Genomic DNA, 21,753 nt, shown 5'->3' with positions numbered 1-21,753 from the left:
AATTGCAACTGCCTTATTGTCTCTAGGGTTCCATATAACATTTACACTTGGACATTCAGTTTCCCAGATAACTGTAAACATATTTTCACATTAGTTTGTTTGATTATACTGGTAACAAAAGAATACAAACCTGTTTTTAAATATGTACTTCTTTACATACATGTTCAATTTCCCATTCTTCAGCCAGTCCAGCAATTTTCAATTAGAAATTTTGCAGAAACCAAAGGGAAGTGCTAGAAAGAGAGGCAAATTAGCAAAAGTGTGTGTGTGTGTGTGTAATCATCCCAAAGAAACAGACAAAAAAAAAAAAAAAAACTGCCTCCAGGTTTACATAAAAGAGAACAATCAACAAAGTAGAAGCTTTTACAAGAGAGGTAGTGACTCTCACAGATGAAGCCTTCTCCCAGGGGAAATTAATGTCTGTAGTTTAATCTACCCTGGAGCGTTAGTGCACTGGGAAAGTGGAGAAAGAATATGCATAGTGAAAGTGGAGAGTGGAGTGTAGCATTGAGTTGGAGGCAGTAAGAGTGGAACCACGGAGAAGATTTGTTTGCTGGATTTACCAAAGGTAATAATTTTAAAAAAACCTTATTTTACCTTCATTGACTTCTCTTTATTTTATTTTTATGTGGTGCTGAGGATCAAACCCAGTGCCTCAAGTATGCTAGGCAAGCACTCTACCACTGAGCCACAAACCCAGCCCCATCAAAGGTAATATTTGGGCCACATTTATTTATACCAAAAAGTGATTAATTACTTTCTGAAATTCAAACTTAACTGAGCATCCTATATTTTATCTGGCAACCCTAGGAAAAGAAAAATAAAGTCCAAAAAAAGAAAAATAAAGTCCAGCGCAAGAGCCAAAAGAGGCTAAACAGAAGTACTGGAGTCTTAAAGAGAAGCTATTTCCGGTGTCGGGCTGGGAAAACGAGGGGGAGGGGCGGGAAGATTAAGAAAGCCGCGCTCAGTCCGCCAGTGTCCCACAATCCTCTTCTCTCGGTTCCTCTTTCCTCGCTCAAGATGGCGCTGCTCGCGATACATTCTTGGCGTTGGGCAGCCGCGGCGGCTGCTTTCGAAAAGCGCCGGTATTCCGCGATTCTGATCCGGTCTCTAGGCTCTGTTCGTCGCTCAGATCCGCGGTGGCTGTCACATCATCGCGGCGCCTCAGGAAACGCTCGAATCTACCAGGTGAGATGCCGTTCACTGGGAATAGTAGGGTGAAGGGCAAGGGGACCTAATAGGAAAAAGGTTGCTCTCATGACTTCAGGTGAGAGAGAGCACTTAGGAAAAAAAACAAAACAAAACAAAACATTTTCAGGGCTAACTTGAAGCAGCAGTAAGTGAAGGAAATTAAGCTGAGTAATTTTAAAAAGGGGTTAAAAAAAAAAAAACCTTTAGGGAAAGTAAAGAGGGATCAAGCCAGAGGTTCCGGGCTGAGGGCACCTGGAGTGCTGGAGTCTCATAGAATTTGTAGTTTTTTTTCTGATAGTAAAAAAACTAGGCACCATTCCCAGCCTGCTTACATTTCTAAATGAGTAGAAGACTGTACTTTTTTCTAAAGTTAGTAATGGAATTTGGTTCAAAATTGCCTATAGTTTGGATTTTACTCAGAAGTAGCATTTTGGAGGGCACTGTAAAATGACAGGAAGCCACCTATAAACAAGTGGAAAATTGAATTGGCATCAATTAATTCCCTTGCTGATAGGCGTACTCCTTGATAGGTGAAAATCATAATTATCTTTCCAAAACATAGACCGCCCTAAATTCATATATAAACAGGATGGTCCTTTGAATATTCAGAAGTATTCTGTGACCACAAGTCACTTTGGAGGCCATAAGACTGTTTTTCCTTAATTTATGAATGTAAACAGTGATTATAGTGCCTTTTAACTTTTGTGTGCATTATAATCTCTCAGGACAGTTTTTAAAAATGTTATCTGTACTTGAGTATTGTCTTTATTTCCCATATATTGACAAAAAAATTTCATTTTCACCTCTTGTTCATCGGTATCACTTTAAAGTATTGTCAGCTTTGTTTGAGAAACGATTTTTGATTGTCAATGAATATTTCATGTCCCCAACTTCCAAAATTAAAAATAATATTTAGTTGTCACACAATTGTATATATTTATAAGGAATAGGGTGATATTGCAACACATGTACGCAATGTGTAATGATCAGATCATGGAAATGGTATATCCATCACCTCAAACATTTGTCATTAGTATATTGCATAATATTTCAGATCTGGAAGGAAATTTTAGTGTAGTGTTGTGAAATCATGTCAGTGGGTTAGATCGGCACTTTTAGATGAAATTTTGTAGAAAAGAAACTAGTGCTTTTTAAACAGCTGTGCTGTGTAGTAAGGTAACCACTAGCTTGATGTGGTTATCCATTTTAACTACTCAGTTGCATTAGCCACATTTCAAAGGCTCAGTAGTCACATATGCCTAGTAGCTATTGTATCAGATGACACAGGTAATGAACATTTCTTCCATCATCTCAGAATATTCTTTTAAAAATTTTTTTATTGGTTCTTTAAAATTATACATGATGGTAGAATCCATTATGGTATAATTATACAAGCATGGAATATATCTTTTTCTTATGAGTGTATATGATGGGATTCACTTAGGTATTTTTTTATATATGTACATAGGAAATTTAAGTTAGATTCATTCTATTGTCTTCCCTATTCCTATTCGCCCTCCCTTCCCTTCATTCCCTTTTGTCTAATCTATTGAACTTCTCTTCTCCTCTTCTCCCTTATTGTGGTTTAGTTTCTACATATCAGTGACATCATTTCACCTTTGGTTTTTTGGGATTAGCTTATTTTACTTAGCATGATAGTCTCCCGATCCATCCAATTACTGGTAAATGTCATAAAGTCATTATTTATGGTTGAGTAATATTCCGTTGTGTATATATACCAGAAATTCTTTATCCATTCGTCTATCGAAGGGCACCTAGGTTGGCTCCATAGCTTAGCTGTTGCAAATTGTGCTGCTATAAACATTGATGTAGCTGCATCCCTGTAGTATGCTAATTTTAAATTCTTTGGATATATACTGAGGAGTGAGATAACTGAATCAAAGGGTGGTTCCATTCCTAGTTTTGTGAGGAATCTCCATACTGCTTTTCAGAGTGGTTGCACCAATTTGCAGTCCCACCAACAATTTATGTGCTTACCCTTTTCCCCACATCCTTGCCAACATTTATTTTTTTCTTGTGTTCTTGATAATTGCCATTCTGACTGGAATGAGATGAAATCTCAGTGTAGTTTTAATTTGTGTTTCTGTAATTGCTAGAGATGTTGAGCATTTTTTCATATATTTGTTGACCATCCATTTTTTTTCTCCTGAGAAGTGTCTGTTCAGTTCCTTTGCCCATTTATTAAGTGGTTTTTTTTTTTTTTTCTGGTGTTAAGTTTTTGAGTTCTTTATACATTCTGGATATTTATGGTCTATCTGAGATTCGGGTGGCCAAGATTTTCTCCCATTCTGTATGCTTTCTCTTCAGGTTCTTGATTGTTTGCTTTGCTGTGAAGAAGCTTTTTAGTTTGATGCCATCCCATTTATTGAGTTTTTATTTTACTTCTTGCACTTTAGGAATCTTGTTAAGGAAGTCAGTTCCTGAGCCAATATATTGAAGTGTTGGGCCTTTATTTTCTTCTAGTATGTGTAGGGTTTCTAGTCTAATTCCTAGGTCACTGATGCACTTAGAGTTGGTTTTTGCATCATGGAAAGTTCTCTCAGACAGTGCTGCTATAGAGTGTTATATCCAGCCCTTCTAATTTTGCAAATGAGGAAACTAAGTGCCAATATGGATAAATGACAGCCTTCAGGGCCTTTCATTTATTGCCTTCTGTGTGTCAGGTACTTATTTAAGGGTTAAAAGGACTCTGGCAGTTACTAAGGACACAATAAATGTTGACTAATAAAGATAATTACTAGAGCACTTTTATTAGAGAGAAACACCTTAAACAAAAATTATTCTTAAATTGGAATATTTCATATAAGATTTAAATTGTATGATTTATTATACAGCTGCCAGTCTACTGCATCATTTAATATTAAAAATTTTGTAAATTTTGAATGATAGAATTTTGGGTTTATTTCATTAATATGTAAACTGAGATATCATATAGTTTCTCCTCAGTATCTTAAAGCTGAGTTCAAAGACTTCTTGACTGTTGATCCCAATACTGGTTGTACATTTCTTCATTTATTTTTTGTAACATCTTTATTGAGTTATAATTCATATGCCATATATTTCACTTATTTAAATGTGCCATTTAATGAATTTTAGTGTATTCAGTTTTACATATCACCATTGGCACAATTTTTGCATTTTTATTAACTCAAAAAGAAACCTAATACCCTTTGGTTGTGACCTTTCTATAACCCCTCCTCCTATCCTCCTTACCCCTAAGCCACCACTAATCTATGTTCATTCTGTGTATGTATATAATGTCTATTCTGGATAGTTCATATGAATGGAATTATATAATTGGTCTTTTTTGATTGGCTTCTTTTACTTAGCATTATGTTTTCTACATTTATTCATATTATGGCCTATATAAGTACTTCATTCCTTCTCATGGTCAAATAATGGTCCATGGTATTGATATACAATATTTTCTTTATTCATTCATCAATTGATAGACATTTGGGTTGTTTTCATGTTTTGGCTATTATGACTAATGCTGCTATATAAACATAAATATATTAGTTTTTGTACAAACATAAGTTTTTAATTCCTTGAGATATTCATATTCCATACTTCCGTAGAATTGCCAAATCATTTAATAACTGTTGAATTGTTGAAGGGACTGCCAGACTGGTTTTTCAAAGTGGTTACACACTTTATATTTCCACCAGAAACATATGATAGTTCCAATTTTTCCATGTTCTCACTAAAACTTTTTATCTGATTTTGCTTATAACTATCCTAGTGCATGTGAGATGGCATCACATCTTGGTTTTGATTTTTATTTCCTTTATGACTAAAGATATTAGGTATTTTTCAGTTTGCTTTTTGACCATTTGTTTATCTCTGGAAAAATGCCTATTCATATCCTTTGTGTGTTTTTTTAATTAGGTTATTGTTTTTGTTGTGCTTTTGTTTGATGGAGGGGAGTGAACTTAGCCTAATTCATGCTAAACACATGCTTGATGACCAATACACCCATAGCTTAGGGTGTTTTTTTTAGATTAATTTTCGGACTGTATTTTTTAAAAAATATTTATATTTTGTTTTAGGTGGACACAATATCTTTATTTTATATTTATGTGGTGCTGAGAGTTGAACCCAGTGCCTCATGCATGCTAGCCAAGCACTCTCTTACTGAATCACAACCCTAGCCCCTAAGTGTTATTTATTTATTTATTTTTTGTACTGGGATTGAACCTAGGGACATTTAATCACTTAGCCACATCCCAGCCCTTTTTCCCCAGGCCTTTTTATTTTTTATTTTGAGACAGGGTCTCACTAAATTGCTGAACTTGTGATCCTCTGGCCTCAGCTTCCCAAGTTGGTGGGATTACAAGTATACAGCACTGTGCCTGGCTAATTTGATCTTTTAATGGCAGGAGATCTTGTGTGTTTTATTATTTAAAATATTTTTTACTTTTTTTTAAATGTACTGTTGTGGCAGAGTTGTTTTCAAGCTCTGATATTCTTCTGATTGATCTAATATGTTGTTGAGGCTTTCAACTGAGTCTTTTGTTTAATCTGACTTATTGAGCTTTTCATTTCTATAATTTTGATTTGGTTCATTTTGAAAACCTCTATTACTGAAATGCTCATCCATAATCTTAATTGTCTTTCACCTGTTTATTAGTATTCTCTAGTATTTATTCACCTGTTTATTAGTATTCTCTTGGATTTCATTGAGCTTTTTTTTTAACCTTTATTTTATTTATTTATTTTTATGTGGTGCTGAGGATCGACCCCAGGGCCTTACACGGGCTAGGCAGAGTGCTCTACCCCTGAGCCACAACCCCAGCCAAAATGAGCTTTTTAAAAATTTTTTTCTTACTTATACATGGACACAATATCTTTATTTTGTTTATTTTTATGTGGTGTTGAGGATTGAACCCAGTGCCTCACAGGTGCAAGGCAAGCACTCTGCCACTGAGTCACAACCCCAGCCCTTCATTGAGCTTTTTAAAGATAATTCTTTTGAATTTTTTGGCATTTCATCCCCTTTGATATCTTTGGCACATGTCACTAGAGTTATGAACTTTTGAGGTGTCATATTGCCTAAAAAATTTTCATATTTATTGTGTTTCTATGTTGAGATTTGTACATCTGTTGGGATGGGTGTCTCTTTCACTTATATACAAGGACCTTAATAAGCAGCCTTCTCTTGGTGATGTGTTCTGGGATATCCATTTGTTGTGTAGTGTTGAGTTGAATTTCAATTGGACTTCATACTGTCGTTTCCTTGTGGCTTCTTTGGCTGTGATTAGTGAGTTTTGACACAGTGTGTACTGGTTCAGAGCTCGAGTGACCCTCTTTTTCTGTAGGTCTTGTAAGAGTGGAGTCCCTGTGATAGTTCAGGCAGATGTGGTGTAAACAACAGAATATGTGGGGTGCAACCTCTATGGTTACTCCTAAAGTGGGAATAGAAGTTCTTATCAGGTTTGGGGGGTTTTCCTCAGGCTCTGTTTATATTGGCTATGTTACTTGAAAGCAGTTTTGCTATTGGTTGTTCCCATTGTGGCAATGAGTCTAAAATTTTTCTCCTTTTGTTTAGACATTGGTGTCATTCCAGTTGTTTCTTGGGGAGAGGTAGGGGCCACTATAACTGCTCCCCTTCTGTGTCACTCACCTCTAGTTTATCAGCATTGTGCTATCTGATAAGGTCTGGGAGTGACTGATGCTGAGGTCCCTCATAGGTTTGGTGCCCACAACAGTTGTGTTATTTTTCTCTGCTGTTGCTATGTGGATGAATGTTGAGAAGTAGGACTTCAGATCTCCCCTTGCCTTTCTTTTTTATCTCTCCTGTTCTTTTTGAAGTATCTCCCAGGGTTTGAGTGGACCTAGGTCATGGCCAGAGCAAGATATAATTACTCTGAGCTGGGCTGGGCATTGTAGCTCAGCAGGAGCACATCCGCTCAATGTGCTGGACATACTGGGCTCAATCCCCAGCATCACAAGAACAGAAGAGAGAATAGGAAATAAAGCAGATAAAGAAAGTAAAAACCAAATAAAAACAACAGCAACACAATCAAAAACCCAAAATAAAGGGTGAAAATAATATTGAATAAAATGAAAAGCTAAAAAAATTGAAGGAAAAAATGTAGCAGGAGATAAGGGAAAAATGAGAAACTGGAAGAAGAAAGAAAAAGAAGAAAAATATCACTAAGAAGTGAAGTGAGAGAAATAAAATATCAACAACAAAAAAGTATTAATAAAAATAGCCTCTTTGCTGAGGTGCTTTGATGAGTAGGCAAGAGTGAAAACTCAGCCTATACTGATCAGAGCTTCTCTTCATCTTTACGCTGCACAGAGCAAGGGCTGGGGGTTTCTCATATTCCCCTTTCTTTTTTTGTGGTGCTAATCAGGTGACTAATGGAATGGATTTGTAGCTGAAGTCAGTTGGAATACCTCTCAGCTTCTTTGTATGCTGGAACAAGCTAGGGCAGAAGGCAGAACTTAGAAAACAAAATCTCTTCAGAGCATTTGGGTCTTATGCACTCCAAGAACAGGGTAGATGTTTTTGCTGGGGTATTTCAGAAAGCCAGCACAGAATGCAGATCTCTCAAATCTTCTGTGCAAATCTGTACACTTGGAGTATAGGGCTGAAACTGGTTCTGCAGTATGCCCTGTCCTAACCTGAGGGCAGAGGGATGCTATGTATTCTCAAAGATCTTTGTTGGAAGGGATATCAGCAAGTTCTGCATGATCCCAATGCCCATGATTTTGATTTTCCCACTTCTATTTCCTGTGCACCGTCAACAGGTGATTGCTCACTCCCCTAGACTGATAGATGGCCTGGTAAATCACTGATTCCAAAGGGAAGTGCCTTTGTTCTCCCACATGATATTTCCAAAAGCAGCAAATTCAAACAATAGGGCATTTCTCAGGATGGCTCCTGGTTAAAGTACTATCAACATATGCTGGGAAATGCAGAGAACTTCTCCATACTGGTTCCTCATGCGAATCTTAGGGCTATTGTTTGTTTAGCCTGTATTTCTGCAGTGTGTTCAGTCCTATGCCAGTGGTGTTCACTGGGACTTTGCCTGTTTTCTCCTCTATACCCACCGAAGGTTCCATGCAATCAGTGCAGGGGCGTTCTGTATCACTTACTATTCCACTAATCAATGTCTCTGGATTTCTTCAACTCTTTCCACTGTTGAACTCCAGTGTTCTCCCATGATCATCTACCTCAGTGAGCAGCTACCCTCCACTTGTTTTAATTCTGTTTCATAGAAATGCAGGTGAGGGCTGGGGTTGTGGCTCAGAGATAGAGCACTTGCTTAGCACGCGTGAGGCACTGGGTTCGATCCTCAGCATCACATAAAAATAAAATAAAGGTATTGTGTTCACCTACGACTAAAAAATAAATTTTTTTAAAGAAATGCAGGTGAATGCTGGGTGCCTTTATTCTACCATCTTGGCAAGTCTCACTTTCATTTTTGAATAATATCTTATTGGATATAGTATTCTTGCTTGAGAGTTTTTTCTTTGAGCATTTTTGAATATGCTAACCCACTGCCTTCTGGCCTCTATTATTTCTTTAAGAAATATTCTATTATTCTTCAGGTTCCTTTGTTAGTAAGAATTCTTTTTTTCTTCTTCTTTCAGGAGTTCAGTAGTTTTACAATTATGTCTCTGTGGCTCTCTTTGTATTTTTCCTATTTAAAGTTTGTTAAGCTTCCTGTATGTGTATGTGTTTATTCTAGTTAATAAACTTTGGGGGTTTTCAGCCATTTCTCATCAAATGGTTTTTCTTCTACTTTTCCTTCTGTTCTGGTACCCTTGTCATGCATTTGTTGGTGTGCTTAATAATGTCCTATATTTTTCTGAGACTCTGCTCATTTTTCTTCACTCTTTTGTCTCTCTCTTATGCAGATTGAATCTCTATTGAGCTGTCTTTTCTTTCACTAATTCTTTTCTCTGTTCAAATCTACTGTTGAACCCCTCTACTGAATTCTTCAGTTACTGTACTTTTCAACTCCCATATTTATATTTAAAATAATTACTTTCTGTTCATTATATCCTATAACGCCACATTGTTATCACACCTTCCTTTGCTTCTTTGACATGGTTTCCTTTGATTTTTGAGCATATTTATGATGATTTTGAAAGCTTTCTCTCTTCAGTATAACTTCTGCTCAAATCCATAGACAGTTTCTTTTGTCTCTTTTACCCCGGGTCATATTTTACTGTTTCTTAGCATATTTCACAACTATTTTTTGGAGCTGGACATTTTAGATAATATAGCAATTCTGGGTACTGGTCTCCCTCCTAGGGCTTGTTTTGCCTTTTTTTGGTTATTGTTGTTTAGAGACTAGGTGGATTATTTTAGTGCTGCCTCTGCCCTGTCACTCCCCACCCTTCTGTTAACCCTCTGACCTTGCTTCTCAGAGGCAAAGCCTTGGGAGTACCTGTGGTCACCCTCGGATGATAGTGATTTGGGCAGGGCTGTCTTTGTCTCTCTCCCAGTTGTGCTCGCATTAATTGCTGGTAGATCATACCATGCCCTTGGGCACAAGTCAGTTTCCCTTAAGGGGTGGTTGCTGAGGTCTGTGTTTGAAAATTTCTTTCTGACTCCAGGATAGTGCCTTCCAGTCGTCTTCCTCATTGGTTTTCTTTAGGCAAGCCAGCTTACCTATAGTTTAACCTCTATGTCCAATGATTTAGTCAGTCTCCTTTCTTTTTTTATTTTTAATTTTTTTATATATATATTTATTATTATTAGTTGTTCAAAACATTACAAAGCTCTTGACATATCATATTTCGTACGTTTGATTCAAGTGGATTATGAACTCCCATTTTTACCCCAGTCAGTCTCCTTTCAATTGCTTTTCACCACAACCTCCACTTTTAAGAGAAACTTAAGGCTTGAACTTTTTCACACTGAGTTGCAAATGAGTCAACTCTTCTGGGAAGAGATTAAGAGCTACCTGTTCTAGGACCACCTTCTCCTGCCAGACAAAATCTCTGAGTCACAGTCTGGAGACTGAGGTTGGAAACATTGGTACATTTCTGAGTTATACTCTCACTTGGGGAGCTGAGTTCAGGTGAAAGTGGGAGCAGTGGCTTGCCTCTCTTGGTATAGAATCAAGATTTTACAATCCAGCTCTAGGGTAAATGAGGCCTCATTATTCTCAAAAGTATCACATCAAGGCAGAGCTTATATTGTTCCAGTGGGGATGTGTGGAACAAGGGAGCTCTTTCCTTTTTGGCACAGTAACCCAGAATTTAGATTCAGCAACAAGTCCCTGAGGGCAGAATGAGAAATGCTTCAGTTCTGCCTTTCCTAGAAGATAGGAACTTGAGGGGAGCGGTCCATGTCTCTCTCCAGTGGACTTTTCATATCACTGAACTGGGACGGGAAGGCAGGGAGTATGTTCTGGTTCATCACCACAGGCTCTTGCTGTTCTTGGGAGCTTTCATATATTTTCTTCAATAAATGTTATTTCATTTGCTTTATGCCCTCAGGACCATTTCTAGGGACTTCAAATGGTTGTTCTTTTAGAATTTTACCAGTGTTGCTGGAGAGTAGTTTCAAGGAGCTGCTTATATTTTCATGCCAGATTCAGAATTTTCATTTGTTTTTTACCAGCTCAAGCCCTTTGACATGCAGCAAAATAGTCTATTCTTTCTCTTAGGTTTGTGTGAGATATTCCCAGTGAGGTTTAACACACCTTTTTTCTTAGCATGCTTACTTTGTACCATTGTGTAGTTGTTTTGGATAGAAACTGTTTATTTTTACTTGTTGGCTCTGGCCTCAGGGACAATGGATGGGAGTGTTAATTTCTTCTAATAGTAAGTTCCCTCTTTACACTTTTCATCTCTGACTGACTCCTGATAGTTAACCAAGCAGATGAAAGTTAAAAGACCACTTTTTTTTAGCATTTATATTAACCAAAGTGGGAATATAATGATGATTAGGCAAATAATCTTCTTACTCTACTTTTTAGAGATCCTAGTTCATGTTTAACTTTCCCAGCATAGGTGCATATCACTACAGTGATTACTGAACAGACCAAAAATATACTGAGAATGAAAAATAGAACTTACAGGAAAAAATAAGGGTGTCTTTAAATAGATGGTTTAGCATGGAACTCAAAAGGGTAGGAGGAGATTTGGTGACACTTAAAATACAGGAAAGATGATTGCTTAAAGTTAAAAGCTGTCCTTCTAACAGTTGAGTAATACCGACCCTACCTGGGGCATTAAATTATGATATAAAGATGGTGAGTTAAGTTGAAGGAAGAGGGATTTAATGTGCATATAAGAAAGAATTTCTTTTTTCTCTTTGCAGTGCTGGTTGTTGAACACAGGGCCTTGCATGTGCTATGCAAGTGCTCTACCACTGACATACATCTTCAGCTTCAAGAAATAATTTCTTAGACTAATCATCTTAGTCTATTTGGGTTCTTGTAATAAAATACTATAAATTGGATGGTTTCTGGTGAGTGCCTGCTCTTTGGTTCCTGAACGATGCCTTTTAACTATGTCCTCACTGGTGGAAAAGGCAAGGCAGCTCTGTGGGGACTCTTCTGAAGGCACTAATCCCATTCACAAGAGCTCCAATTTTATGCCCTAATCACCTCCCAGTGGCCCCACCTCTTAACCCATCACATTGATGATTGTTTAAACATAGATGTTCTGGGTGAATATATCCATAACATAGCATAGTACTTTTATTGGGAGACCAAGAAAGACATTTACATTTAAATTTATTTTTAACTGATACATGAAAACATAAAAATTGGTATTGAGGTTGTGGCTCAGTGGTAGAGTGCTTGCCTAGCATGTGTGAGGCACTGAGTTCAGTCCTCAGCACCACATAAATATAAGTAAATAAAATAAAGTTATTAAGAAAAAAAGAAAACATAAAAATTATCCTAATTATGAGGTGCCATGTGATGTTTTAATACATGCATACATTGTGTAATGTTAACCTCTAAGAAGCAGAATAAATAACCATTAATGATAACTTAAATAGGTATCTTCTTAAAGATAGAACTGACTTTGTATCATTGAGGATCACAACTCACTTTAAATATGGTTAATCTTACAGAAAGAACATTGATAAACCAGTGATCATAAGAGTTGGATTTTAGTCTTGGCTCTGGTATTAGGAGATACTTGAACAAATCAATAAACAATAATTTGCAATCATTACAAAAACAAAAGCTGTTAGGAAATAGCCAGCTTGATTTTAAGAAGAATAAGATATATAGAATTTATTCAGTTCTTCTTGAGAGTGACAGTGCACTTAAAAGTACAGTCTATTTTGATTTCAGTAAAGCTTTTAATTGTTCCCCTGTGTCATTTTCACCTAATAAGCTACAGAGGAATGATATTGAATACTATTAAGGGGTCTGAGCCAATAATAATTTAGTCTTACTATAAAGAAAATACAGATAATTTAAAACATTTTGATTTTAAAATATTAATGAGGTTAAAACAACTGGTGTTCAAAGGGCACAGCATGTCATAGTGGAATGATCATTGGGCCAGGACCCTGGAACATCTAAGCTAAATTTTTATTTTTTATTAACTTCTTTAATTAATGCATTTGTTCTTTAGGATCTCTGATTCTGTAAATGAATAATATTTGGCTACCAGATCACTAAGGTGTTTCCCAACTCTAATTTATTGGGACGTGCTCTTTGTATATAGTGCCTCTTTGTGAGTCTGTTTTATTGGTAGTAATAAGCTTTTCAGAAGCAATGTTGGCAAAGTGGAAGTATGAATTTTTTGGGGGGGAGGGGGGTATACCAGGGATTAAACTGGTTACTCAACCACAGAGCCACATCCCCGGCCCCACTTTGTATTTCATTCAGAGACAGGGTCTCACTGAGTTGCTTAGTGCTTTACCTTTACTGAAGCTTGCTTTGAAATTGAGATCCTCCCATCTCAGCTTCCCAAGCCACTGGGATTATAGGCATGCGCCACCGTGCTCACCTTGTATGAACTTTTAATGGCACAAATTTGTATTTTTCTGCCTCTTCTCATGGCACTTGTAGATCTAAGGATAGGAGTAGAAAAATTGAGACTGATGACAAATTTAGTATTTGTTATTATTGGAGAGATGGTAGTAACATGGAGGAAAAAGTAAAATAAGTTCTGAAATCACCTAGGAAAGTAAGCATAGGTTTTAAGGTCACCTAGTGAAGAACAATAGCAGTATTATAAAAGTTGTGAATAAAGGTGAAGTTTACATAGACTATAAATGATAAGGAATAGAAATATAAAAGTCTTAGTTTGAAAATGGCAGTGGGGAATTGAGAGGAGTAATTCAAAGGACTCATCAATCAGATAGTTGAATAAATAACATTCTTTAAGCCATTGACACATTGATTTGAATTAGTTATTAAGATTAGTAGGGGGAAGCCAAAGTTCATAACAGTGTTATAAGCTTTTCATTTACAGCACTAGACCCTTTGAGACTAATAAAAGCCATGGACTCTCTCCTTAGAAAAATGCACCAACACACACTTTATTTTGCATGTAGTTTCAAGAGGATCAGGTATGTGGTTTCCTCTGTGTGTGTGTGTATCCTGATCTCTGCTTAGAAGGACACTAGTTATATTGGATTGGGGCCCACCATAAAGACCTCATTTAACTTTTTAATTGCCTCATGTAAGGATCTATATCCAAAAGCAGTTATGTTATAAAATACTGAAAATTAGGACTTCAAAAATATGAATTTTGGAAGTGTGGGACACAATTTAGCCCATAACTGTGTGTGTGTGTGTGTGCGCGTGTGTGTGTGTGCGCGCGCGCGCACATGCATGTAAATGCAAAGAAAACTGGAAGGATGTACTCCAAATTGGCAATGGTGCTTACCTCTGGAAGAGAGGATGGGTTTGGAAGCTAGAAGACAAACTGTACCGTGATATTTTAGATAACTAGGCAAAGTTTGATATACTTGTGTTTTTTCTTTCTTCTGTATTTTTGTTTTTGGTAGTACTTGGGAGTGAACCCAGGGCCTTACTCATGTTACTCTACCACTGAGCTACATCCCAGCCATCCCTCCCCCCACCTTTTTAAAATTTTATTTTGAGACAGGGTCTCGTTAAGTTGCCCAGACTGGCCTCGAACTTGTGATTCTCTTGCCTAGGCCTTTCAAATAGCTGGGATTACAGGCATGGGTTACCAAGCCTGGTATATATTTGTCTTTATAATAGAAAAAAATCTTTTTTAATCTTTTCAGTTGGTGAACTGTCCTTTTTTAGGTTGTGTTAATATATTCATTTATTGGAAGTCTAGTTCACTTTGTCTACTAGTAATACATATTAACATCCCTGTATGTGACTCAATGATTATTTTGTATAATGTGAAAAGGTCTTTAACATGTTTGCAATGTTTTCCTGGAAATATTCTGCTGCTTTTAGATTTAACCAATTTTTCATTGTTATTTTATTGTAGGATTCTTTAAAGATTGAGGCCCCGTGTTTTTTTGTTCATTTCAGTGGTTTCTTCTACTCTGTAACACAGGCATTCTGCTTACTGTATTTGATTCTGCCTAATACAAAGCTATATATACTTAGCTTTCTTTTTTCAAAACAGGTTCTTATATTTAAAAGAGTTACCAAAACAGTACATACCCACTATTGAAAGATTAGGAAATACAGAAAAAAAAAGAGAAAGAAAGAAAGAAAGAGACAGCTATGCTAGCACTTTGGTGTAACCTATACTTATAATAGTACTAGCTATTTTTACAATGTTTTTAGTTTACAAAATAATTTAAAATTTCACATTTTCTGTCTCTACTTACTTAGTGGTTTTTCTCATGGATCAGGAAATAAAATAAAGGCTCCATATTAGTGCTTCACTGTCTAGTATAGTAGGTATTAGCTACATGTAACTATTTAAATTTCTATTTAAATTCATTAAAAACAGTAGCTTAGTCACATTAGACATAATTTAAATGCTAAGCAGCCATATGTGACTAAGTGGCTATTGTATTTGACCATACAAGCTGATAATAGAATATTTCTGTCATCACAGAAAGTTCTTTTGGACATGTCTAGTCTATAAAGTATAGTAGATGCTCCATATCCCTGGGTTCTGCATCATAGATTCAATCATTTGCAGATCAAAATAGTTCAGGACAAAAATTGCATCTATATTGAATATATATAGACTTTTTTGTCATTGCCCTAAACAACACAATATTGTAGTTCTTTATGTAGCATTTACATTGTATTAGGCACTAAAAGTAATCTAGTGGTGATTTAAAATATATGTGAGGATATGTGTATATTTTATGAAAATACTATGCCATTTTATATAAGAGACTCGATTGTGGTATGGGTGGTGTCTTGGAACTAATCCTCCCTGGATACTGAGGGATGGCTAATATTAAATAAGGGATGACATTTTCAAATTTGTTTCAGGAATGTGCTTCTGGCTGCAGTTTGAAGGACAGATTAGAAATAGACAGGAATTGTAGATAGGGGCATCATAAGTTAGGAGGATATTGAAGTAATATAGGAGAGAAGTGATAAGGACCTGCACTGCCTGTCATGAGACTTTTTAGGACTTGTCAACAAATATTTTTGTACCATGGAAAAAGGGCAGGGTTTAGAAGCAGGAGAGTATTCCCTTCCCTTAGTTACTTTATCTCAGTCTCAGTGTGTTTAGACTACAAAATGAGCATTTGAATAAGATTTACCTTACTAATTTCCCACAATTCTGGAGCAATGATACATGTAAAAGTACTTTGTGAATTATTAAGTCCTTTAAAATTCGCCATACAATTTTGGTTTACTATGATTCTTTAATAAAATACAATCTTTGTAGAGACTGCCTATACAGCTCATATGGTTAGGCTATTATATTTATTTCCATTTTGAATTCCTCTCAAGTAGTTCAGTTACGCTCCAGCTAATTAGTGACAGAACTAAAACTCTAATACAGGTCTTTTGAGTTATTTCTTTCCCTTCATCTTGTTAGCTCTACAGTCACAATTTTCATTGATGAATTTTACTTCCTATTTAGTTGACCTTTTGTGTACCCAGATCAATTACCTTGATGAATAGCTAGATTAAAGCTTTTAAAATAAACCTATATGTAAATTTAAAAACTGTCTTTTAAGCTGATCTTCATATATTATTAGCTTAGAATATTGTCATACATTCAAAAGTAGTAAAATCATACTATTCTTTTAGGCTTTATTACCACCTAACAGTTCTATATTTACAAAAGAAATGCCACTATCATCTTAAGCCATTTTTGGGGTGCTGGGTATTGAATTAAGCCATTTTTACTTTGATTTAGCACCTGCCATTTGGTAGACGCTGGCAGACAAGGTCATACAATTTTGGTTTACCATGATTCTTTAATAAAATACAATCTTTGTAGAGACTGCCTATACAGCTCATATGATTAGGCTATTAAGAAATTAAGATTTTTAAGGAGAAAACAGATAAACCAATCCAAGTAAGGTGTGGGAATTGCTTTCATAGAGCTGTGTACTAGATTTTATGGGAGCCCAGAAATGGAGAAACACCTTCAATCTAGAGAGGTCAGGAAAGATTTTCCAGATGAAAAATTTGTAGATAGTCAATAAAGGCTTGTAGGTAGATGTTGGCCTGGTGGGTAGGTGGAGAAAGGGTATTTTAGGGGGATGAAATGGTAAATAACAGGTCTTCTTTGGAAAATTTGAAGATTGGAGGGTGGATTGTAGGTAGACAAGATTGGAAATGTGGAGACATTTTGTTTGTAAGTAACATAGAGTGTTTATAGTAATATTGGAGAGAAGGGACAAGGTCTTAGGGAGAGTTATGGTGTTGATTTTGGAGATGTTCAGAAGGTAAAGCTGCAAGAGTTAATGATTAGTTTGATACAAAGGGTAAAGAAGAATAGGGAATAGCTCCTAAGTTTCTAGCCTAGACAGCTGGGTGGATACTGATGCTGTGAATTAAGATAGGGAGGAGCAGTTCATGTGGTGGGGAATTAGAATAGATGGAAAAAATAAGCTCATTCAGTTTAGGTGATATAGAGTTTAAGCTGCTTGAGATATGGTGAAAATGTCTCATATATAGGGTAAGTACTCAAGGAAGAGGTCTGGGCTTAAGGTGTAAAGTTTGAGAGTCATTGTCTTGGAGGTGTTTTGTTTATTTATTTATTTATTTTGGGGTGGTAATGGATAATTTCTGGGGACTTTATAGGATGAGAAAAAAATAGAGGGCCAAGGAAGAATCTCCTGAAACCATCAATATTTGCATGTATGTGTAAGTGCACATGCGTGGGGCACATTTTACTGGGAATTGAACCAAAGACCTTATGCTTGCTAAGCAAGAACTCTACCACCAAGCTACATTCCTAGCCCCTGAACTCATCAGTATCTAAAGGGAAGGAAATGTTTAAGAAGAATCAGTAGTGCCAGAGAGGTTAATAAAGTGGAATAGATTGGTATGCTAGAAGCTAAGGGAAAAGGGTCTTCAGAAAGTTAGGAATCATTAATAATGTTATACCACAGAGGTGATACATAAGATGAATATGTGAAGTGTTTGAATTTGGCAATATGAAGCAGTTTCAGTGGTAATATGGAGGTAGAAGCCATATTATAATGTTGTAAGCAGTCTTAAGAAATTATGCTGTGTCCTTCTTAATGTATCCTATTGGGGGTATGTGATGTTGATAAATCTTATTCCTGGTGATGTTGATGACCCTCACTTGGTTAAAGTGGTGCCTCCTGCGTTTCTGCATTGAAAATTACTCTTTCCCTCTTTATAATGAAAAACACTTTGGGAGAGATTCTTTGAGAGTGTGCAAATATCATTTTTCCCCCTTAACTTTCACTAGTTAATTTTAGTATGCATTAGTGGATCTTGTCTATAGCAATTATTATTGTAGTGTTTGCTTAATTACATTTTTCTCTTTCCCTCATTCCTTCTGTATTTCTTAATTGGAATTTTTCTATAGGAAGAATTGTTCCTTCTCCCTCATGTAATTGTGGACTTATTTATTACAGGATGGACCCATAGATGTTGATCTAGCACGCTCATTATTTTGTTGTTCTGTTGTTCTAGCTTTAGGCCATTGGGAGTGCCTTAAGATTGGCTCCTGAATCCTTTGGTCATTCCCCCCAACTTTTTTTCAGGTTCTTCTTTACTTTCTGGCATCACATGAAATTCCAGGTTCATTTTACATTTTCTCTGACCTAACCCTCCAATCAGTCTTTTTTCAAGGAACCTTGTACCTTGTATTGGAAAATGGTATTTAGAAACCAAGATTGGTTTGCTGGATGACTATATATTTTTAAAAATATCAGTTTTCAAGTTCTAGGGACCATCATTATCCACGAACAAGTGTATTTCCTGGTCTTGCTACTAAAATTTTGTATGCTTTACAATTAGTGATGTTAACCATTAATATCACATGAGACCTGTGAGACCGTTAAATCTAGTTTTTGGGGAAAAATTACGATTATTTTATTTGATAAACTATCTTCAGAAATATGTGTCAGATTTCATTTGATACTTATAATTAAGTACTCTTGATATAATTCTGTCATAGATCACTTTTTTAAAGCACTGAGGTGAAATTTACACAATATAAAGTTAACCACTTTCAAGTGAAAAATTCATTGGCATTTAGTAAATTCCCAGTTGTAAAACCAGTACCTTTGAGTACTTCCAAAATATTTCTATCACTTCAAAGTAAAATTTCTTATCTGTTGAGCAGTTTGTCTTTATTCCTTTCTCCCTTTAGCCCCTGGCAACCCATCTCTGTAAATTTATCTGTCTCATACATTCCATGTAAATGGAATCATATAATACATAGCCTTCTGTGTTCTCTTTTCTTTCACTAAGCATAATGTTTCAGAGGTTCATCTATTTTGTGGCATGCATTATTACTTCAATTTTTGTAACTGGATAACTGTTTTGTACTTACATACCACAGTTTTTTAATCCATTCTTCTGGAGAGGACATTTGAACTACTTCAAGCCTTTTGGCTATTGTGAATAGTGCCATCATTAACAAGCATGTTCATATAGTTTGTTTGTATTTTGAGTACCTGTTTTCCATTATTTTGGGTATATACCTCAGACTGGAATCGCAGGGTCATGAGGTAATTCTATATTTAACTTACTGAGGAACTGCCAAACTATTTTCCACAGCAGTGAACCACTTGCATCCCTAATAGCAATGTTTAAGGTTCCATTTTTTCCACACTTCTGACAGCACTTTTTATTTTCTGTATTATTTTTATGTGTGTGAGCGTGTTTGTTTCTATTTTTTAGTGTAGCCATCCTAATAGATAAGAATTAGTACCTTACTGTGGTTTTGATTTGCATTTTCCTAATGACTAATGATGTTGAGAATCTTCTTATGCGTTTCTTCCACTGCCAAAGCTAAGGTCAGGAGGATCCCCCCTTTTTGAGCCTAAATTCTTTTGCACGTGGATATCCAATTGTCTCAGCACCATTTATTGAAGATACTGTTCTTTCTCCTTGGAATTATCTTAGCGTGCTTGTCAAAAGTTCAACATTTTACCTAGGGGTAGCACTTTAAGGTTTTTTCCTTGGCATATCCAAATTGCCAGCATTACTACTTTTGTGCTTGGGGGTTGTTATTAAGTAAAATAAGGATTGCTTGTACACAAGCACTGCAGTACCTACCCCAGTAGCCAATCTGATAACCCAGACAGCTACTAACTGACTAACAGGCAGGCTGTATATACAGTGTTGATATTTGCAATTTATGTATCTGATATGGAATTAATATCCTTACTTTGGAAGACTCACACTTTCTGATTTGAAAGCCTACTGCAGAGCTACAGTAATTGAAGGTGTGGTTATCAATTTAAGGATAGACCAGTGGCATAGAATTAAAAGCTCAGAATTAAACCCAGAATTATGGCCAATTGATCCTTCCCCATTGGATAATTTGTCTTTTAATGTGCAGAAGTTTTTAGGTTTGATGTACTCCTATTAATTTTTATTTTTGTTGTCATATCCAAGAAATAATTGCCAAAATTCTATTTCATACAGTCTTCCCCCTGTAATCTTCTGTAAGTTTTTTAGTATAGGTCTTACATTTGATTTTAATCTGTGTTGAGTCTATATTTGTACATGGTGTATGATAAGAGTCCCATTTCATTCTTTTGCATGTATATACCCATTTTTCCCAGCACAATTTGTTGAAGAGACTGTTTTTTCCCCACTGTGTATTGTTAGCATCCTCATCAAGCATCATTTCACTATATGCATGAGGGTTTATTTCTGGGCTCTGTATTCTGTTCCATTGGCCTATATATGTTTATGCCAGTACCACATTATTTTGATTTCTGTAGCTTTGTAATATGTTTTGAACTCAAGAAGTTGTGAGGCTTACAATTTTATTCTTCTTAAGAGTGTTTTGGCTTATTCAAGATCCCTTGAGATCCCATTGGAATTTAGGTTGTTTTACTTAATTTCTGTTTAAAATGCCATTAGTATTTCAGTAGGGATTGCATTGACTCTGTAGATCACTATGTATTGAATGGTCATTTTAACAATGTAAAGTCTTCCAGTCCATGAACATTGGATGCCTTTCCATGCATTTGTGTCCTCTTCAGTTTCTTTCAACAATATTTTGTAGTTTTCAATGTATAAATCGTTCTCCTCTTTGATGAAGTTTATTCCTAAGCATTGTATTTTATTTTTTGATACCATTGTAAATGAGATTTTCTTAATTTTCTTTTTGTAATGTTCATTGTTAGTGTATAGAAATATGATTGATTTTTGCTTTGCAACCATTACTGAATTTGTTATTTTAACAGGTTTTTTGGGGGAAAGGCAGTATTGGGGATTGAACCTGGGGCGCTTTAGCCCTGAGCTACATCCTCAGACCTTTTTAGTTTTATTTTGAGACATAGTCTCAATAAATTGCCAAGACTAGCCTTGTACTTGTGATCTATTTGTCCCCGCCTCCTGAGTAGTTGGGATTACAGATATATGCTACTATACCCTGTCTTTAACAGTGTTTTTGAGGAATGTTTAGGGCTTTCTGCATATATGATCATGTCATCTGATCATTCTTCCTGTACACTTTGGAGGCTTTTTATTTTGTTTTCTTGTTTAATTTCTCTGGATAGGACAGCTAAATACTGTATTGAATAGAAGTGGTAAGAATGGGCATCCTTACCTTGTTCCTAATCTTGGAGTAAAAGCTTTCAGTCTTTTGCTGTTGTATATATTTTTTATATAGCACTCTTTTTATATTGAGTTAGTTTCCTCCTGTTCTTAGTGTTTTAAACATTTTTGTCATGAATGGTGTTGAATTTTGTCAAATGCTTTTTCTGCATTGAGATGATAGTGTGGTTTTATCTTTCTACTAAAGTGATGTCTTAAATCGACTGATTTTCGTCTGTTGATTCATCCTTGCATTCCAGGAATAAATCCAAGTGTTGTGACCAAACTTAATTATTTTATTTACTCTTTAATGAACTTACTTAGTTTATTTATGATATTTAAACTCATCTATATCTGAACTATCATCAGTGTTTTTAAAACCTTCATTTTAATGTTCAGACGTTTAATAATTTAGGTTGTACTTAGGATAGAAAAA

The 21,753-nt window shown here is 35.8% G+C and overlaps 1 protein-coding gene across 2 annotated transcripts in view; it reads left to right on the top strand.

The window, feature by feature from the left end:
* Nucleotides 1–1,001: 1,001 nt before the first annotated feature.
* The window catches only part of Abcb7 (ATP binding cassette subfamily B member 7), a 118,027-nt gene continuing 97,275 nt past the window's right edge, over nt 1,002–21,753 (top strand). For both annotated transcript variants that reach the window (XM_046462130.1, XM_046462129.1), the window contains exon 1: nt 1,002–1,188. In XM_046462130.1, the coding sequence (XP_046318086.1) occupies nt 1,021–1,188 (168 nt within the window). In that variant the 5' untranslated portion in view covers nt 1,002–1,020. The remainder of the gene's footprint in view (nt 1,189–21,753) is intronic.

The sequence above is a fragment of the Marmota monax genome, unplaced genomic scaffold, assembly GCF_021218885.2.
Source record: "Marmota monax isolate L192 unplaced genomic scaffold, Marmota_monax_Labrador192_F-V1.1 WCK01_AAM20220418_F8-fsc00192, whole genome shotgun sequence".
NCBI lineage: Eukaryota > Metazoa > Chordata > Mammalia > Rodentia > Sciuridae > Marmota > Marmota monax.
The sequence above is the reverse complement of the archived record's forward strand: the minus strand, read 5'-3'. Positions and strand labels throughout refer to the sequence as shown.